This window comes from Xenopus laevis, chromosome 4S (genome assembly GCF_017654675.1).
Source record: "Xenopus laevis strain J_2021 chromosome 4S, Xenopus_laevis_v10.1, whole genome shotgun sequence".
NCBI lineage: Eukaryota > Metazoa > Chordata > Amphibia > Anura > Pipidae > Xenopus > Xenopus laevis.
Window position 1 is genome coordinate 74,357,217 of NC_054378.1, and position 20,975 is coordinate 74,378,191.

Consider the following 20,975-nt stretch of genomic DNA (forward strand, 5'->3'; position numbering starts at 1 on the left):
ATAATGACTGGGTGGGCTGCTGTCGTTGAGGTCATTTGGTCTGTTATCTGTCATCAGTGCATGCATTCCATACATACTGTATGCTGTGACATCTGCAAGTGTCCTTTTAATGTTAACTTTGGTCTAATCATGGGCAAATCTGACCTGACAATTTTTTTTTTGATGCGTGATAATTTTTTTCATCCATTGGAGTCTATGGACATCTTTTTTGTGGCAAAACCTGGTGAAATATTTTGCTCATCACTACTTGGGTCTCATGAGCAGTTCTTAGACTAAATGAACAAGAGCAGGATTTATATGAAATAGTTCTCAAAGAAAATGATCAAATACTCTGAGTGTATGTGACTGATACCTTCTGACAATCTTAATTTCAGAGATGTTATGCAGTTTATACAGAATATACTAAATACAACCTTGGATAACTTATTGAATAATATACATGTTTTTCAGTTGTATTTCATTTTTCATTTGGGTTGAAAAAAAAAAGACAAAAGTCTTCATTTTCGTGTTGATGGATGGATGCCAAGCAACTTCTATAACAGAAAATAAATCTGTTCCAAGAATGTAGGAATTTACACAGATGAAATAAAAGATTTGGGCATTTTATGTCCCAAATGTATATCCATATTTTAGTTCTTTTTGTTTATTTTGTGTAGCTGCCTTTTTTAGGTCAACTTTACTGCACAGTCTTTTCTTTAACATACAATTCCTGGCATGCTAACGTTCCCTCATTTTTCCATAGAAAAGATTTAAGTCTGCATTCCTACTAATAAAGACAAACTAAATCTCTTCTCACACCTTATAACAGCTAAATCATTTTTATGTCTGCATTTAAATCTTTAGTCTCTTGGAAACTAAGTTCTTTGAACCACTGGCAGCAAACCTTTGGGTAAGAAAAACACACATTTGAGATCATTTAACCTGGCAAAATAAGGTTAATGCAGCTAACAGGACTTTATTAATGTATCTAAAAACTAACACCCACCCAATAGTCATGTAAAAAAAAGTATAGCATGAATTTTACCCATAGTAAGTAGCAGATATATAAAAATATTTCCTTTTATATCAACAATTTCCCATTAATTTGTTTTCTGTGCCAATTTGTCTGAATCTGTTATCATTCTGTTCTATGGGTTGTTAGAGCTGTTTGGCAACGCCAAGCTCTAACAACCCTTTGAATCGATTCTAACAATTTTTTCCAGTGCAAAAAACGCAATCTAACTATGATTGTCAGTATTTGAGGAGTACTCCTCTAGATTGGCCTCTCTGTTTTTCTTCAATTATAGTTCTGTGTTTCAGGCATAGGGGTGCCCTTGTTTTAATCATAATAAAATTTGTACTGTAGCAAGCAACTGCAAAAAAAACTTTATGTTTAATGTGAAAAGGTAAATACTTTTGATATCAATATTTTGAGGCCTTACCTGAGGGCAATGGCAACTTAAAGAACTTATTTTTCACCACTGATAAGGGCTGAATGAAAAAAGGGGAATGGTGGTTTTAATTAAAGGGGCATTGGAGAATGGCCATACAAATGTTATGTGTCCAATAGCATGCGTTTTCCTTACATACACTGGGAATTCAAGTCCATAAATATCATCATTCCTTAGGCAGGATGAAGCAGCTCAGCCCAATCTTCTGCAAGTACTGATGTAAATAATATCAACCATAACATGAGTACATAAATGATGCTGCTTAATAATAGACATGACCTAGTATTTCACAAATAACAATCTCAAGCCTTATTTTATTAATGAATAGAAAACAATTCCTTAAGTTATCTCTCTTTTTTCCCATGTCAACATGCCTAAAATACTATTTATGCTACCCTGTAATATAAGTATTATAATGAAAGGTAATGAATTAAGGATGTAAAAACTCTCTTCAACCTCAGAAAATGACAGCTAGTGACAGCTAGAGAAAGCCTGTTAACTTATTCTTCTTTAATAAGGATAGGACATGTATGAAATACATTTTAGTAACTATTTAACATATGCAAAACTTGCTCTAGTGCTAGTAGCCCATAGCAACCAATTTCTAGACTAGATCTGGAGCACACTTTTGCCTATTGCATTACTTTGTTTCTGGGGGATTAGCCTTAAAGTGTCACAGTATAAAACTAGAGGTTGAGAACCATGTCACCTGTTTGAAAGAACAGTAAATTCATGGGTCCGCACACACTCTATATATCTGCAGTCCGGGACACAGCTCCTCTTTTTATTAATGTTTCACCACAATGATTAACGTTTCAGGGGTTCAACCTTCCTTCATCAGAATCCAGATGATGGGAGGTTGAACCCCCCGAAACGTTGATCATTGTGGTAAAACATTAATAAAAAGAGGGGCTGTGTCCACGACTGCAGATATATAGAGTGTGTGCGGACCCGTGAATTTACTGCTGTTGCTGAGGGACCTTGCCGGGGTTGACGGAGGACTAGTACCACCATTGCAGGAAAGTGAAGTGGCGGGTGAGTGGTAGATATAACACATTACTCGTTTGAAAGAAAACATCTGATTGGTTGCTATGGGTTACTAAAAGTGATGCAGCCTGACTTCTGGTCATTTGTAGTCAGTACAGAAATTTGATGGAAATACAGTTGATTTATAATTGATATACAATTGATTTAGAACAACATTTTCTTTTCACAAAATTAAGTATAATTTTAGTGGCATGCCCTGATTAATAACAAAATGTAATTGGCATACAAAAATGTTACTGTTTACCTGATTACTATGCTATCTAATGTGCTCTTTTCCATTTAATGGCTACATTCCCTCCTACAAATCACCTTGAGTTCTCTTGTAAGAATGTGCTAAGCTGTAAAAGTGAACAGTGTTTCTATACCTTTTATTGACAAATATTAGTTATCTATTTAAAGGTCTGCAAATGGAATATATACTGGAGGACTCAGTTCAACTATGTGTATACTATTTCTGCAGTTCATATGGATAACCTATAAAGAAGAAAACCAAAGAAACCTGGATATATTTTTTTGTACATTATTTACAGACCTGAATTACTATACGTGTCAGTCTATGTTGGGATCGAGTAACTGGGGAAGCAGAACATAAACTATGATGAAATGTACTGCCAAAGGACTGCTTTTCGTTATCTATTAGAAACTTATCACTGATTTTATCTCTGAAAATTCCGTTCTAAGGTAAATGGAGATATACTAGTGATAAATTTAGCCCACATAATAAAGTCCAGTTCCATATATTGTACAGGGCCCACCTGAGAGCTAACTAATAACCCCCAAACCTGACAGCAATAAAATAGAGAAAACTGGATATATTGTTTCCAGACACTGAGACACTGAAAATTGTGACCATGGGGAGCATAAAAGACAACCTCTGTACCTCTCTTGGTTTTAGGAGTAAAGTAAGTACAGGGTAGTTTTTTATTATACTTTATAAAAGGATATCAACCTCAATATCGGTCTTAAGGTCTCCATAGACGCAAAGATTTTTCTTTCGACTGATTTTAGCGAAGTCTGACCAATCCGTCAAAGTATCGCGAAGTTAGTGGGATTCGAATGATTCTATATCTTACGATTTTTCACCCGTCATCTGTCAGAAAATTGATTGGCCAGGTTTAAAAATCTTTATCGTTCCCAGTGCAATCTATCTATGTTTGCAGGGCCAAGCAGGCAGCTCCCCTTCAGTTTTACAGGCAATATCGCCTGAAATGGTCTTTTTAGTTGATGGACACATCATGATCATTTTGAGATAATTGTGGTCTAACGATAACGATTGGATCTTTTAAAAATCTTTACATCTATGGCCAGCTTTATCTAGAGCTTGGTTGATCTTTATTTTGGAGGATCTCACCACACTAGAGATCTGATTTGGGTGAGATAAGGCTTATCAAAACAACTTCTTCTTTCTGTTCCCCGGAAAAACTGAATATTTAATAATATTTACTAGGACGTAATACTGATATTAGGAGTATTAAAAATCAATGGGGAATTCAGGATCCCTATGAACTGCTGCTGATAGGACTCCTAGAATTGATTTACCCTCACATCTCTGCCTATAATGAAGGCCACTTTGTCTTGTAAATTTACAGTTTATTAATTCACACTCCTGAAATGGAAGATTGAGAGACATACAGTTTGAGTACTCTATTCAGAGGAGTGCATCACCAATGAAACAGGAACTAATGTTGAGATTTTTATTTGTATTACTTTCCAATATATTTAACCAGATCCTTCCATTGCTGTACAGACAGAGCAACCCTACATATATAATAGGGGCAAATTAAAAACAATTTTTACAGAGCTACTAAAATTAAAATCCAATGTTACACTCTCTCATAAATATAGTGGGACCTTCGCCTGAATGCACTACTTTTGGGACTATTCAGAATCAGTAAAGCAATCAGTAAAGCAACCAGTAGGGCATATTCACAAAAGCAAAGTGGCTGTCGCTAGTAAAAATCCGCCAGAAATCCCATCCACAGGGACATTTCCAATAGGGATGGGCGGATTTTTTCGCCTTGTTTCGCCACAAAAATGACGCCCATAGACCTGGTGGCATTGTGCGTCAAAAAAATCTCGCTGCAACAACATTTTTTTGATGCCCATAGACTTTAATGGGCATCGGCAAAATTCCGCCAGCGGTGAATTTTTGGCGAAACGGGTCAAATTCGCCCATCCATAATTGCCAATTTACTAATAGGCATAGAAGACAATTCACTAGTGAAAGAATACATCGCTAATGAAGTTTTATAATAAGTAGCCACGTCAAGCAATTTCACCAACATCTCTTATAAAGATACTTATATGACCTATATGTACCCGCCGTATTTAAATTGACCTAAGCATAAGCGTGTTAATGAAGTTTCGCTAGGCTTAAATGAACGATAAAAGTTCGCTATGAAATGCTCGTGCTAGTGAAGTTTCACTGTCGAAACTTTGCTAGTGTTCACATGCCAAAACGTAACTTAGATTTTTGATGAATTAGTGTATGCGCTGCAAGTTAATGTCTGACGAAGCGGCGTAAAGTGCGGCAGAGCCATCTTTAGTGAATTTCTCCCTATGTCACTATTATTCTGATTTACTGTAATATATTGTACTTGTCAATCCTGTATTCTGTATAGTTATCTAAACGCTATAATTTAATATCATCTTGGGTTCAGAAGAACAAACTATCAAAAGAAATATCATAGGATGGAGTAGTAGGTTAAGTTTAGATACTGCACTCAAGCCTTAAATAATTATTGTATAAACACCTTCTGGATTTCATCAGTGTATTAATCAAAGTCTTATCATCTCGACCAAGCCTTTTTTGGGTCCTTCAGATTTATCCTCTATTGCCTGGAATGACATCTGATCTTCTAGTGCTGTTCTTTTACTCTTGGCTGACTTTGTAACCATTTGTTGATCTGCTTTCCTTTTTCATTTTACTCCAGTGCAAAAAAAATATTCTACATTCTGCAAATTTCAAATTAACTTTGTATTACATCAATTACTTATCAAAACAGACAGATGCTAGCTTAATGGTTTCCAGTTGTTAAACCCTTTTAGGAGAATGCACATTTTAGATTTTATATTGAGGAAAGAGTAGTTTGTGAATTAGCCTCCTGTATTGTAAAGAAACAGAAAATATTTTCTGCTGCATTTTTTCTCTGGACAGCAGTGTATTTCTCTGGGGTAATTTCCCTGGGAAACCAGCGTACTTCTCATCATACTTATGTACAGTATGTCAGACTTCTAAAGGATAAGGTCAAATCAATGCAAGCAACAGAGAAGTGTCTAATATAAAGCAACACAAAGTTGTTATGAGCCAAATTGAAAATGATTTCCAGGGCCACTGGAATATATAATAATAGTTAATATGTCTGAGTTTTATATTTTTTCCTGAATACATTTAATTATTTTTTGATCATGAAATTGATTATGATTATGAAATATTTTATTCAAAGAACCATCATTACCCTTGAATGCTAACCAAAATGAAAGGATTCAGAAGGTTATATGGAATGGGCAATTATAATAAGTGGTGAAAACACATTCAAGGCTAAGCTGCGAATTTATTAGGCAGGTGCGAATTTGCAGCAAATTTCCACGTTTCACCACTGGAAAATAAATTCGCAAATTTCAATTCGCTGGTGACAATTAAACAATTTTAAAGTTAACTAAACAATTGACTTTAATGTGCATCAAAAGTCACGTTTTGCAAATTTTTCGCCATTTTTTCAGCAAAGGGAAATGGGACAATTGCGCCCATCACTATTTATTTGAGATTTCTTAAAAAATACTACAACTTGGGGAGGCCCTTTTATCAACATTCTCATTTTAATGGTTTTATTGGTTTTTGAAATCATTTCTCTAAAACCACTAAGGCCATGTAATTTATTAAAATATACTAAAATAAAAATGCAGGGTGAAAAAATGATGCACTAAATAATACAAAATCCTCAAACATTTTTTCAGACAATTACTAGTGAAAAAAAATCAGAAAACCTTCAAAATTCTGAATAGCAAAAAAAGCTCCAATAGATCAGCAAAGTGACTTCTATAAGACTTTGACTGTTTTTACTTGGTAAAATGTATTAGGGGCCCATTTACTAACATTCAAACTTAATTTTTTTTCCACAAATATCAAAAAGTTGCGGATTTCCTATGTTTCTAAAAAGCTCAAAGAATGTGGGCTTTATTAAGTGTAAAAACAATGAAAACCAAGTAAAAGTTGTTAAGGTGCTATAGAAGTCAAAGGGAGCCGTGATGATCTTATTGGGCCATTTTTAATCCAATCAGAATGTTACAGGTTTTCTGTTTTTTTTCCAGTATGAATTGTTCAAAAAAGGCTTTAGAGGTATTCATATTTTTTTCAGATTGTTCAACACAACTTTCATTCATACTTTTTATAATCAAAACTTAAATTAAATGAAAGTGGTTTTAGAGTTTGTGAGTTTAATAGTGGTTTCAAAAACCTAAAACTAAAATCTGACCTTTAATAAATAAGCCCCCACACATTTTTCATGGTTTTTCCACTTTATAAATATAGATTTTTAGGAATTTTAGAGCAATTTAAAAAAACACAACTTTTTAGAGAAAAACTTGATTTTTTAAAAATAATAGAAATTTGAATGTTAGTAAATGGGCCCCTTTGAAAAAAAAATATCTGAGAACCTCTCAAATTCCAATGGCTAAATAAAAAAGGTCCAATTAGATCAGCACGGCTCCCATTGACTTCTAGTTTTTCGTGTTTTTAAAATTTGCTAAATCTTGAATTGTTCGTTTTAGAGACATAAAAACCCCACATTTTTAAAGAAAACATTTGATAAGTGAAAAAAAAAAAAATTCAAATGTTAGTAAACAAAAAATGTGATTAGTGAAAATAAAAGAAATTCAAACGTTAGTAAACAGGCCTTTTAGCATCCTCTTAGCAGGGTAGCCATCAGGGGGGGACAGGGGGGAGAGTTGTAGGGGGCCCGAGGGTTAGGGGGGGGCCCTGCCACGCCACACTTACTTGATTAGCTGGGCCCCCCATCTTTCTGAGAGCTGCTGACTTCAGGAAGGCATGGACGTTTAAGGGGCCCTGGTCACCAATTTCCTCATAATGTGGGGGGGGCCCTGGCCACCAATTTTTCCTTTCTTATGTGGAGTCCTAGCCACCAATATTTTGTAATGGGGGGCCCCTGGCCACAAATGTTTTTTTATGGGGGGCCCTGACCGCCAATATCTTTTTATTTTTTATTAACATGTGGGAACTCTAGCCACCAATATTTTTTTTTGTTTTTTTACTGTGTGGTGGGGGGCGGACCTGTGGGGGTGGGGAGGGCAGACCTGTAGGTGGGGCTTGCGGTGGGTGCAGCCCAGGGGGCCCAGGAAATTTTCTTGTATGGGGCCCTGCGATTTCTGATGGCGGTCCTGCCTCTTAGTATAACTTTAAAGCTGTAGATTGTTGAAACAAAAGTAATGGACAAGTACTGTACACCTGGAAAAAAACAGCCTGCAGTATAAAACGATAAATTCTGGTTTATAAACTGGGAATACAAATGCAGCCTCAATATTTAATCTGTGTATTGTATGAAGTCAATTATGCTTGGGCTTCATTTTGATAGGGCACTTCCTATGTGGAGTTTGTATGTTCTCCCTGTGTTTATGTGGACTGATGGTTGTGTGAAATCACTATACAAATAAAGGATAATAATAAAAGATATGGTTTACTGATGGCTGCTAAGTATGTTTGGAATGGGAGAGGAAAAAAGGGACAGAACTAAATTTACATCTATCTTTGAGAAATGAGACGGAATTGAATCATATACAGACAGGGTAGATGTTGTACTGTAATGTTCATGTTTGTACATTTATTCCGAGTATCTGAGTATGGCACAATCCAGTTTATCTAAACACATATTAACATCAGCCACATAGGATATAGACTACAAGAAAACATGCTATCCCAGGACAGGAAGATCTTCCTCTTGGAACAGAGGGCAAATTACATGTGTAATTCATTTAGCTTTTCTTATTTTGTGTCATAACAGCTGTGTGATGACAAGTCTCATTAGGCTTCTCTGGGCCTGTCTGGCACAATAAAAATAATGTCTGTTTGGGATTCCTTTTTATCATTTTCTGACTTTCATATAATATGCCTTACACACTTTTAACACTTTGTAGCTGTCCTTAATTAACCTTTTACTACCTTATAATCAGTTTATATACAGCATGTACAGAAGAGTATCTTCATTATGGTTTGTAGCAATACAATTGTTAATGTATTTTTTAAACAATAAATAAAACTGCCTTTAAATGTGAGGTTATCTCCCATTCAATTAACTTTAAGAATACTTAAAAGTTAAAGATAAAGACAGTCTGTTCATGCTATTAACCATGATAACATCAAATAAAATAGGGGTGTTTCTGCTGTGACAGGAGGTATCCATGAAGCCCATAGAGCAACCAGTGTTTCCCTCCCGCCCGCCCAAAAATAGGAGGGTTAAGGAGATAATCACAGCTTTGGTGTAGTGGGGCTGCCCTACTGGGTAGCCGAAAGGGATAAGTGAGATTGGCCTGGGGCTAGGCTTAAGGGCTAGGAGGCACAGCAGGCATGGAAATAAGTGATGTAGGCTTAGCCTTAGGCTGGAGAACAGGTTGGTTAATAGGAATACTGTAAGTTATTTCAAGCTATTGTTAAATGTTATGGAGCCTTCAGCGCCTACTCTTTTACACATGTCAAAATTTTACTCATTTGTTATTAGAATAATAATGGTTTTGGTTTGGTGGATATTTTGCATAAGCTTGTTTTATTACATAACCTTAGGGTTATGTAATAAAATAAGCTACGGCCTTTTCACCCAAGGTTTATTGTCTTGAATATTTATGGGGGGAAGGATGGTGTTGGGGCCGACTTCGAGTCATACTTAAGTCATGCTAGGGGTGTTTGATACACTAGTAACCCCACAGAGGGCCACATTTATTGATATTGGAGAAAAACATCACTGCTGATGTTTAGGGATGTAGCGAACCGCCGATAATGTGTTCGCGAACGCCGTTCGCGAACACCGGCAAAAAATGCGAACAGTTCGCGAACAGTTTGCGAACTTCGAACATCCGAAAATCGTTCGATTCGAACGATCGAAGGATTTTAATCGTTCGATCGAACGATTTTCGTTCGAATCGAACGATCGAAGCCATTCGATCGAATGATTTCATTCAATCCAATGGCTTCGATCGTTCGATTCGAACGAAAATCCTTCGATTTTAGCGATCGAATGGTCGAATGGTCGAACGATTTTGACGCGAACGCCTATTGGCGAACGTCGCGCGACGTTCGCGAACTTGCGGCGGACGCGAACAGCCGATGTTCGTGCGAACAAGTTCGCCGGCGAACAGTCCGCGACATCCCTACTGATGTTCCCAGATAGCAACTAATAAGCAATTAAATTTGAACAGTCACCTACAAGTTAGAAAACAAAAGTAAAGATCTGATTCAGTGATCTCCAGTGTTAATAAATATGCCCCAAAGTGTAATAACCCATAGTTATTCAACAAGATGTTTACTTTTAAACAGTACTACCTGCTGATGGGTTGCTATTGGCGATTAGGTTTGCAAATTTTATTACACTTCAGCAGTATTTGTGAATGGTTCAAAATATATGCAAGGGGCACTTAATGTTACACTATATGACAAGTGAGCTCAAAGAAGAGTAATGCGAAACTCCTGTTTGGTTTTAAAAAGTCGGGCACAGAAAGCACAGGGTAGACCTTAAAATAAGTGACAGTGGACAACTATTTTCATAGTCAATCCATTGTAGTGTTGCACATTTCCATCTAGACATTCAGAGTACTTTTGGCCACAACTTCAGTTTGCTCTGGGTATACCCAGTCCTGCCCCTTATTTATCAACAACCCTTGACTTTTTGGTGGATCATTCTTTCTGCTGTCTGCTTTTAGTGTCTACTGTGTTGGACTGGGATGTCCAGGGCCCACACCCCAATCACAAGCTTCTCTGCAAAGAAAACTCAATGCCAACCCTTGCACATGCCCTGTACCTTTCACTTCCTCTTTTTGCTGAATTGGTTATGGGAGTGGCAGTGCCACACAGGTACCAGCGAGGAGCAGACCTGGATCAGAATTTTTTTTCTCAGTGTTCCACAGCCCAGTCTAACTCTGGATGTCTATGAATTGTCAGTAGTGTTGGGCGAATCTTTTTTCGCAAAACTGCGAAAAAATTTGCAAAATGATTAAAAATTTGCGCAAAGCATTGAAGTCAATGGGCATCAAAATAATTTTGATGCGAGCATCAATTTTTATACGCACAACATTTCTTTTGTGGCAGCAAATTTTTGCCACAGTTTCGCAAAAACATTTGCGAGCAGCGAAATGTGGTAATCCGGTAATTCGAATCCATGCGTGGTGAATTTATTCGCCCATCACTAATCGTCAGTTCTGACTAGAGAAAATCGGGAGGCATGGTGTCCAGAATACCCTGTGGTGGCAGCGTCACAGTTACTTCTACAGAGCAGAGGGTGACAGCACATTAACTGCATACTTGTTGAAACATGTCCACTTCTACATACTGGTGTTTTAGAAACTGATTAAAACATTTTTAGACTTGATTATTATTGCAAAACTATACATTTCTTGGCAGCCAAAAATGCTAAACTTACAGGTCTGATGCTGACAAAAAGGAAGGCGCTTAAAACCATTCACTTGTGTTTTTTGCCTTAATTCCAATTTCTACAGGAATAATTATTGCACAAATATATTTTTAACCAGATGACAGGCTCTTTGAAAGGCTGAGGTTGAATTTAAAATTAATTTAAAATTTTAAAGCCAACCTTTAAAAGGTTGGCTTTAAAAGCAAATGATTTTCCTATGTTAATGAAAAGATATCACATTCCGCCTCACTGTTATGGAAAGGAAACAATTCTGATTCATGCAGCGAAAAATCACCTTTCAGATGCAGTTAAATGAAATAAAAAATTTGGTTAAAATGACACCAAACTATAAGGACTATATATATATATATATATATATATATATATATATATATATATATATATATATATATATATATATATATAATACACAAAAGTCATGAATATCTTGTCAATTATATCATTATAAATGGTGAGTTCTGATGTCATCAGTTATAAACGGTGAGTTCTGATGTCATTTCTGTCACATGACTCATCAATAGGTATTTCAGCAGGGCTGATAACTACTGCACAGCAGGGAAGTGCATATAAGGCAATGTAGTCTTGTGCATTTGGTCTGTTGAACACCATTATTTTTATGCAACAGGTAGTTAAAGCATAAATATGAGTTTGTAGCAATTATTGCATACCTATCATCCAGACGGACCCAAAGGTCATTAAACTGTCTTGGTCTTTGATTCCGGTGATGCTTCCGATGCCAGCTATTCTGCTTTCCAAACTCTTCCAGCTGACTAATACTGTCCGGCAACAGGAGGTGTGGGGGCAGCATCTCTTCATCTGACTCGCCAAGAAAGGAAGGTGTCACAGGGACATGATCAAAATATTTCATTGCAGAAGAATCAGTTGCCATGGACTCATCTGAGGTTGGATTTGTTTTGGGTTTTGTCCTGGAAAACAAGATCAGAAAATTATAACCATTACTTATAAAAGATTCATTTTTACTGAAATAGGAAGTGATATTAAAAGCTAGTGATGGGTGACTTTATCCCGTTTAACTTCGCCATGAATTTCGTGATTTTCCAGCGAAATTTGCGAAACTGTTGAAAAATGTGCAAAACTGATTTTGACATTGCCGGCATCAGAATCGTTGCCAGCGTCGAAAAAACTTTGAAAACAAATAAATATTGTTTGTTTTGTTTTTTAAGATGGTAAGAGCCATCTTTACGCATAGTGAATAATGCTAGGGAATTCTGTTACATATTCATTAACAATATGGTGAGTGGCAAGTGCTCTAACACCTGATTGTTAGAGCACAGAATCTGCTTAGACTGTTTAAAGCAGCCAAACAGCTTCTGACAAACTTGACATATTGGCAGTAAATGTATTGAGTGGTTAAACTCTTTTCTGACCATCAAGAAAATTTTTCTAATGGTCAGGAGAGTTTAATAACTGGAAAAAAAATATTCTACAAAATACAAACTTTGGATTCCCGGTTCAGTATTTAGTCCATCTGATGGGATGCTTACTTTAGTGATCCTTGAAGAAGCACTTGTGTCCAGGGTCATGCATTTAATAAGACATTGAAGATACAAATTGAAAAAAAGAATAAACTTGCCCATAGTACATGCTGTAAGAGATCTGAATATTCCCTATGGATTCCAATGCGTCGAATGAATGCAATACGAAGGAACGTTCATTTAAAAGCAGTTTAAATGAAAGCATAAACATCATATTCTCTTGCAGTTTTGGGCTGCAGCTGGACGATATCACTTAAAATGGTAGTTTTTGCTGATGGACAAATCGTAGCTGTAAACGATCGTTTCACCAATATCTTTGGTCGTAAGACTACAAAAAATCTTATATAAATCTGCAGGTCTATGGGGACCTTAAAGCATGAAAAATGATTGCCCCTTCCTACTTATTACTGGAGATGTGTGTATATCTGTTATTATCTGACTTAAAGCAGCACAAAGAAAAGAATACTGCACTAGGGCTGAATAAAAACATAGATATTTAAAAAGGCAACAACTTCATGTAAGAGGCTAGTACATGCAACCCCACTGAGTAAACTCCCAGCAAGTAGCCTGGTTTCTGCAACACATAATCACAGCTGGCTTTTGGGCAGTTATGACAGATGTTATCATCCTAAGCAAGATGCACCTTAAAAGCAAGCAAAAGGCAAACCTGACCCCAAGAATAAGTAAGCAAAAAGTGCACCCTCTCCTGTTGTCACCAACAGCTCCCTGACAAGCTGGTGAAAGAAAAGCCAAACAGAGCCAAATTGAGACTCTTGTAAACAGAGGGAATTGTTCACCCTGCAACAGTTCATATACCATATAAAAAACACCAGTAATCTCTAAACTCAAAAGGTACAAGGACAAGTTCTGTAAAAAATCAGAGCGGTATCCCAAGAGTTAGAGGTCAGCCCTAAACTAAATATCACTTGAAATTAAAATTTGCTGCTCAGGTGATTAAAAATATGGGTCTGTCTATTCTGGAAGATGCTCTTCGGTCCATTGTCTAAATTATTATTATTATTTAAGGCCAATGGCAGATAGGCCATTGGTGTTTATATTCAAGCGGGCAAAAGCTGATCCTGCTGCCTCATGATTCCTGAATGCGTGAGCACTAACAGTCATGGCGGCAAATTTATTAACCCCTGAAAATTCGGCAGCGACAGCTTCACTCACATCGCAACACTTCGCCAGGCGTAGATTTGCCAGGACAACGCTAATTCGCTAAAATCCGAAGTTGCGTCCAGGGCACCGAACATTGGTAAAGTAGCGCTAGCGTTACTGTGGCAAGCGAAGTGAAGTTGCACTAGTGTTGGCTAATTTGCATACCACGGGAAGTTAAAGTTCAATGGACGTATATGTTGCGCCCAATACATTACACTACACAAGCCCGGGAAACCTTAATACAATAAAATAGAGTTGTTATATTGCCCTACACATGAGCCCAGTGTATAGTTTATGTGCCATATGTTAGGAAATGTAGGGGGGAAGCCGGGTACCCCAGAAAAAAATTACAATCTTTTTCAGCCTATCACCCTGAAAATTGAGAAATTACCAGCGTTTTTTGGGACTATTTTTTGAGGAAGTCCTATCAACTCTATTGCACTTCGCCTGGTCTGAGGTGGTGAAGGCAAGTCTGGCGCAAGGTAACGTTCAGTAAAATTCGCATCTTAGTGAATTTGCGTAGTTACGTCCATTCTCCAGAGTGCAACTTCACCAGGCATAAGGGAGCGAAGTACCACTAGAATCTCTTTTGCTAGCGAAGTTACACTAGAGACCGTTATTAAATCGGCGAAGTAAGAAATGACGTCACGCTGGTGAATTTTCGCTAGCATTAGTCACTTCGCCCTTTAGTAAAGCTGCCCCATGGGATCATCCCATCAATGCACACACAGATTTCATAGTGAAAATGCACTGCTGTGTGTGTGTGCTGATGGCTGCTCCAATGTCTTTTATTGCAAACACATTCAGGAAGCGCACGGCAGCAGATCCTTGCTGGTGCAGAGAAAACAACTCATCTGCTATTAGCCTAAATAGTTATAAATAAATGTTATTTCGTGCTTACCCTGGATTTAGAGAGTGGGAGGGAACAAAAATCTATGCAGACAATGCCCAGGGCAGAATGGAACTCCTACCTATTCTAGTCAGTATTTTTATAAGAAAAGTGTAGGATCACATTCAATACAAAGGCCTCTATTTGAACAGTCCAATTTCACACTTATCTTTCTTTTCATCTATGGACTTTTATGTATTATACAGAGAGGAGAAGCACCATCTCAGGGGTAATCATTGGGGTTGGCGTGCATAACATACTGTTGTTCCACCACATCCCCAGAGATTTATGCTTTCCTTACACTTTAACTTAACACCTTTATTCTGAAAACAAACAATGTTTTTCATCAGAAAAGTGTACGGTCACATCCAATACAAAGGCCTCTAATACAGCCCCACTTAACACTTAGCTTTCTCTTCATCTATGGACTCTTATGTAATAAACAGAGAGGAGGAACACCAACCCAGGGTTTAAGATTAGAGACTGTAATCATTGGCTGGGGGATATCCTAATATATTGACATTCCACCATCCATGACCACCCCCCAGAAATGTATACTTTTCCTTGTCTTTTAAATAGGCATGCACTGAATCAAGGATTCAGCCTTTTTCAGCAGGATTCGGATTTGGCCGAATACTTCTGCCCTGCTAGACTGAATCCGAATCCTAATTTGCATATGCAAATTAGGGGCAGGAGGGAAATTGCATGACCACAAAACAAGGAAGTAAAACATGTTTTGCATATGCAAATTAGGATTCGGACTCGATTCAGTATTCAGTCAAATCTTTCGCAAAGGATTCGGCGGTTCGGCCAAATCCAAAATAGTGGATTCGGTGCATCCCTACTTTTGACCTAACTCTTATTGAAAGAAAAAATTATATTTTCCATTTTCAGATTGTAGGGCCACATCCAATCCAAGTGCCCCATGTTATACTTGGCTTTCTCTTCATCTACGTACTCCTACTCAAAATACTTTAATGGTGCTCCTATCCATGGCTCTGTATCCATGTACTGTAGGTGTTGCAGTGCAAGCATTGTTGTGGGCTCAGTAGAATCTCTCAAAGCAGTTCTCTCTAGCTTTCAGAAATAAATCCTTTTAGGTACTATAACTGCAATTTGTTAATGGCAGTTCAGAGCACTGCAACATCTACTTTCTATAGCCTAAATTTATGAGTAGAGTGCAGGAAATCATATGAAATTGCATGTTAGAGTAGCTTCAGTTGTATTCCTTCCTCCCATGTAACAACCTTGTTATAGCCAAGAACATTCCAGTATGCAATATATTAATCTTGTTCCCCTTCATAATGTTACTGGAATCAGGTGATGCCTCTGAGCTATTTACTTTATCAGATGTTCATGAAGCAAAAGGATTTGTCACCTTTCACCATGATCATAATTGCACACGTTATCTTCCGGACAATCCCCTCCCTATTCTGCTCCCCACCGCTGCTTGACCTGGTGTCAGCACTAAGGAGAAAAAACAAGAATGTAGACTTTGGAGCAACATAATCGTAATTACACTAAATGGGTCAGAAAGACCTTACAATCCCAGATACTTTGAAAACTAAAATAAACATTCGATCCTGTAAAAAATATCTAAAGAGATTTTTCTTTAATTAAGAAAATTTCCTCTGGCTTACAATTCTAATGATTGTGCCAGGTTTAATTCAGATGTTTCATCTGAGCCAAGTTACACACCAATGAAAATGGGAAGTTGTAATTAAACTGTATACAATTTGTGGTTGTTCAGCAATGATTCATGTTTTTATTTCACTGCTCTAGAAGTGCAGACATTGGATAATGTTGGCCAAGATTTGCTATTTCGCTCTTCCAATAAACACATTGTGACAATGCTGCCACTGTAGAAATATTCTGTAAAAATCACTGAATCAGCTAGCAGTTTCTCAATAACGTTTAAGGAGCACTGATGTACAGCAAAGTAAGAAAAGTTTTCATGTGCCACTTTTTTATATCTATTTGGCATAACATAGCTTCTCTTGGGAATCTTTGTGGTTCAGTGGCATGTGATCACAACTACAGAACAAAAAACAACTTAACGCTTGTACAGTTATGGGATCTGTTATGCTGAATGCTTGGGGCCTGGGATTTTCTAAATAAGGCAACTTTCCATGTATCGCCATACCCTAAATCTACAAAAATATAATATAAAGAGATTCTTTTGTGGGAAAACATTAGTTAATAGTGCTGCTCCAGCAGAATTCTTCACTGAAATCAGTTTTTTAAATAAGCAAACAGATTTTTTTGTAATTTAATTTAGAAATCTGACATGGGGCTACACATCAGCTTCCCAGATGCGCTCAAGAATCCCTTTAACCATTAAATAAATCCAATAGTATTGTTTGCCTCCAATAAGGCTTCATTTTTAGGGATGGGCGAATTTTTTCGGCTTGTTTCCCCGCAAAAATGACGCCCATAAACTTGTATGGCGTTGTGCGTAAATAAAAACTTTAATGGGCATTGGAGACAATTTTTGGTGAAACTAAATGGGTCAAATTCGCCCATCCCTATTCATTTTATCTTATTTAGGATCAAGTACAAGGTACTCTTTTATTATTACAGAGAAAAAGGAAATGGTTTTTATAAACTTGTGAGATGGCCTTTCAGTTATTCCCCGACCAGAAAAATTCGGAGCTTAATAAATAACCCCAATAATCTAATGCAACTAAATTTTTTTAATTTAAAAATGAGAGAAAAGTATACCTCTTTAGCACAAGTCAATTCCCAATGTTACAGAAAGGGAATTCCTGAATGGCAGAATATTAAAAATAATGAGAGCAAAAAATACAGTCTTTTTTTCCTGCTTTAGTTCCTGGGGCTTAAATGAAACTTCTCCTTTTCAGCTATTCCAGTCACTTTAGACATCTTTGAATAACTAATCGCAAATAAATAGTTCTTTGTTCTAGTTTTTTTTTCCTTCCCTGTATTTTATTTGACACCACTGTAGAGAGAGAGAGAGAAAAGAAAAGCCTTGTATACAGTAGCAAAGGCTGCACGTTAGATTGGCATCTCAAACGTATTGTCTATCAGAATCACAGGCACATTTCCAGTGCTTTGCATGCTGTGAATAGTGCTATTTACAGGGCAGTGTGTTTTCCAAAAAAGAATGAACAGATGAATACACCTTACATTGAACCTGCACATGCAAATATTCCTAAAATAGGATGTTTTTTATTTCATAAGGAATAGCTGATACCCAATTTAAAGCTGCCTTTTTATCCAATGTGCTTGTTACTCAGGGGGTTCTTCTCACTCCATTTGTACTGATAAAATTGCAAAGGGCTATGTGGGAGCACTCAAAAGATAATTAACATGTAAGTAGCATATGATAAAACCCCACTTAATTAATACATATACCCCTGCTCCATGTATTCTGCAAGTGTACAAAGAGTAAGCAGACATGCCACAAGCCTTTAGTGCACTTAATAGGGGCAATCAACCTTTTAAGTTCATATGATCTGGCATACAGAGGGAAAGTGGTACTCAAGCCCACAGCCCACCTGGTTTTACACCTGTATTTCTGACATGTATCTTTTTTCCAGATGCTTTGCACATGACATCTGTTTATTACCTGCCCCAGGTAACAGAAGTTTAGGATTTTCACTAAAGTGACATATCAAGCCAGATACAATTATTTTCTATTTATGTCAAAGCTTTTTGTTAAGGAACCAAACTGTTCTCTGCCCTGCACCCTAGGTTCTAACTAAGTACCCAGAGACATTAAACCATTCCCCCACAATTGGCTTACTTTCTCTAAAAGGTTCAGGTCACCTTTTTGTAAACCTCTCCCTAAGCTTTCCCTATTCCAAAAATAACCATTCTGGTAATAAGAAGCTTTTTTTTTAGTCAGCACTTACCTGATTCAGTGGTTTAGGAATGTTAGTAGCAAAGAGTTAGGGCAGTGCAAGTTAATGGTGAGACATTAAAACATCAGGGCAGCTTCTTCTATTACTAGTTCTCTCTTCCTAACTCAATTACATAGCACATTTTTGAAGGTGTGTGCAATTGTACAGCATGTGAATTACAGATTTGCCACCATTACTTTACACTGCTTCAGACCTTTGTAAGTAAGTTCCAGAGGAAGTTGCTCAAAGAAAAATCACGTAAAAGCACCTTGTGAAATTGTACAGGTTTTTTAGTCATGTCACTACCATTTATGGTCCACCACTTTCACACACTGCGAGTCATGTTACAGGGTTAAACATGGTGGTTGTTGCGTGGTTTTAGTTGACGGGAGCTTGTTTTTAAGAAAATTATAGTAAAAGTAAAATTTTAATAGAATATCAGCACTCCGTCTATAACAAGGGGAGTAATATTTTGAACTGGTCCACTGGGAGCATGATGGAGAATAGTCTTTCTTTGACTTTTCCAAATAAATGCACCATTAATCTGTTGAGTAGTAATATGTTTTTTGAACTTGCACCTGTATCTCCCTGTACACTTTAAAAGAGTTCTCCCTAAAAAGTGATGTTGCTCCTGTTACTGCCCAGCTGGAAGCCAGGGTTGGGACACTAATATCTATTTATCTACCACCTGCCCATCTATAAACAAATGTATCTGCATGCATACATACTGTACAATAAAAGTCCAGAAAACCAGACTTGTTAGCTAAGTAAGCAAAGTTTTTTTTTTAAGATTCGCTTCCATGTGTTACTGCTTATGCCAACCATAAGACGCTAATGAACTGTTAGATGTGAATTTTGTGTGCTGGAACAATAATTCCATCTTTTTCAGCATGTTCTTTCACTTACTTCAGACCCAGTAAAGTAAACTAATAAACAGAAATCTTACTACTGCAATAAAACCAAAAGGTTTTGGCTTTTGTTCACCTTATTTGGCAACAGGGAGCATTCCTAAGCAAATCTCTTACTCTATCTATCTGCTCCTTTCAAAGACTTTCACTTGTAGATTCCAAAAGCTTGACTTCATTGCATATAGCTCAGCTGCTGTTAATTTAATTTAGGACAGTGATATGCATAAAATATCGGAAGCACCTGCAAACAGTGTTTTGTGTTGTCCAAAAATGTGTTCTTTTTTTTGAAAAATAACAAATATTGAGCAAACCAACAAGTCACAATATTTAATTCAGTGTTATACAATGAATACATTGAAAGCTTCAAATGGATTATGTTTTAAGGTCAAACACATTAAGTTCAGCACAACTTTAAACTTTTTTGTCATAATAAAGCAGTCTAAGGCCATGAAGAATCTGGTCAATTGCTGGTATGCAAGAAACGGGCAATAATCCTCATCGAACTGCTGTCTTTATTTAATTCTTCAGTGTTGTCATACATAACAACCAATCAGAAAGTTGCTTTCATTTACCTTATGTAGTTAATCAGTCTGGGGTAATTGTGAAATATCAGCTATTGGTTACAACTAAATTTACACCAGTCCAGTTTTACTGATTCCCTAAGCTATAAGAAACAATTTGTGCTCACCACTAATTTTTAAAATCATTAGGCTGTGACCACAAAATACATATATACAAATACAAGAGTCCTCTGCACTCAACCCATTATCAATATATTTAAGGCATTGAGACATTTTGTGGAGATACCATAGCAATTATATTGCAAGGAGGAAAAAATATAGGAGGCAAGTTGAAACTCATATGTGCTTTAACTTCTATAATAGAAGTTAATGTGGACTTAAATATAACATCTTTACCTGTTATCTGCATGTCTCTCCTAGCTCACAGCAAGGCCAACTTGCACATTAGCTTTAACATAAACAATGGTTTCCAACCAATGGTTAGGTTACAAGATCCAAAGCATGTTTTTAAACATCTGTAGTGGTAGGTTCAATTATTTTTTATAAAATGTTCTCCATACTTTACTACACCTGTAGTTAAGTCCCTGGATACACTAGAAAAATGACAGATGTTTGTGGACAGCCTACTCCACAGAGCCTTTTGATACCATTATTCTAGCAGGTACATTCTAAGAGGTTTTTCAGCTGACCCACCTACTAACCATTCTCAGCAACCCAACACATTTGAAGTGTAGCTTGCTCCTCATTTGCAATGTAATGCCAAACTGTGTCACATCAGACCCTAAGGATGGTCTCCCACAAACTGTGGTCATCCATGCAACATTTGACATTTGATGAGGAGCAATCAAAAAAGGTTTCCAAAGCACAGAAATCTCACTGCAACCCTACTATCTACTGTAAAGTCTACTAACTTAACATGCATGTGGTTTGTGTGTAAGCTTTAAAACCATGATATTTTTAATACAGGCAATTGTGGTCACACTACATATAATTATGGTCAAACCAT

General features: G+C 36.9%; 1 protein-coding gene across 1 annotated transcript in view; it reads right to left on the reverse strand.

Moving 5' to 3' along the window:
* trabd2b.S (Trab domain containing 2B S homeolog) overlaps window positions 1-20,975 on the reverse strand; it is a 167,462-nt gene that overhangs the window by 7,330 nt on the left and 139,157 nt on the right. Inside the window, exon 6 of the mRNA XM_018260873.2 lies at window positions 11,800-12,057. Coding sequence (XP_018116362.1) covers window positions 11,800-12,057 — 258 coding nt within the window. The remainder of the gene's footprint in view (window positions 1-11,799; window positions 12,058-20,975) is intronic.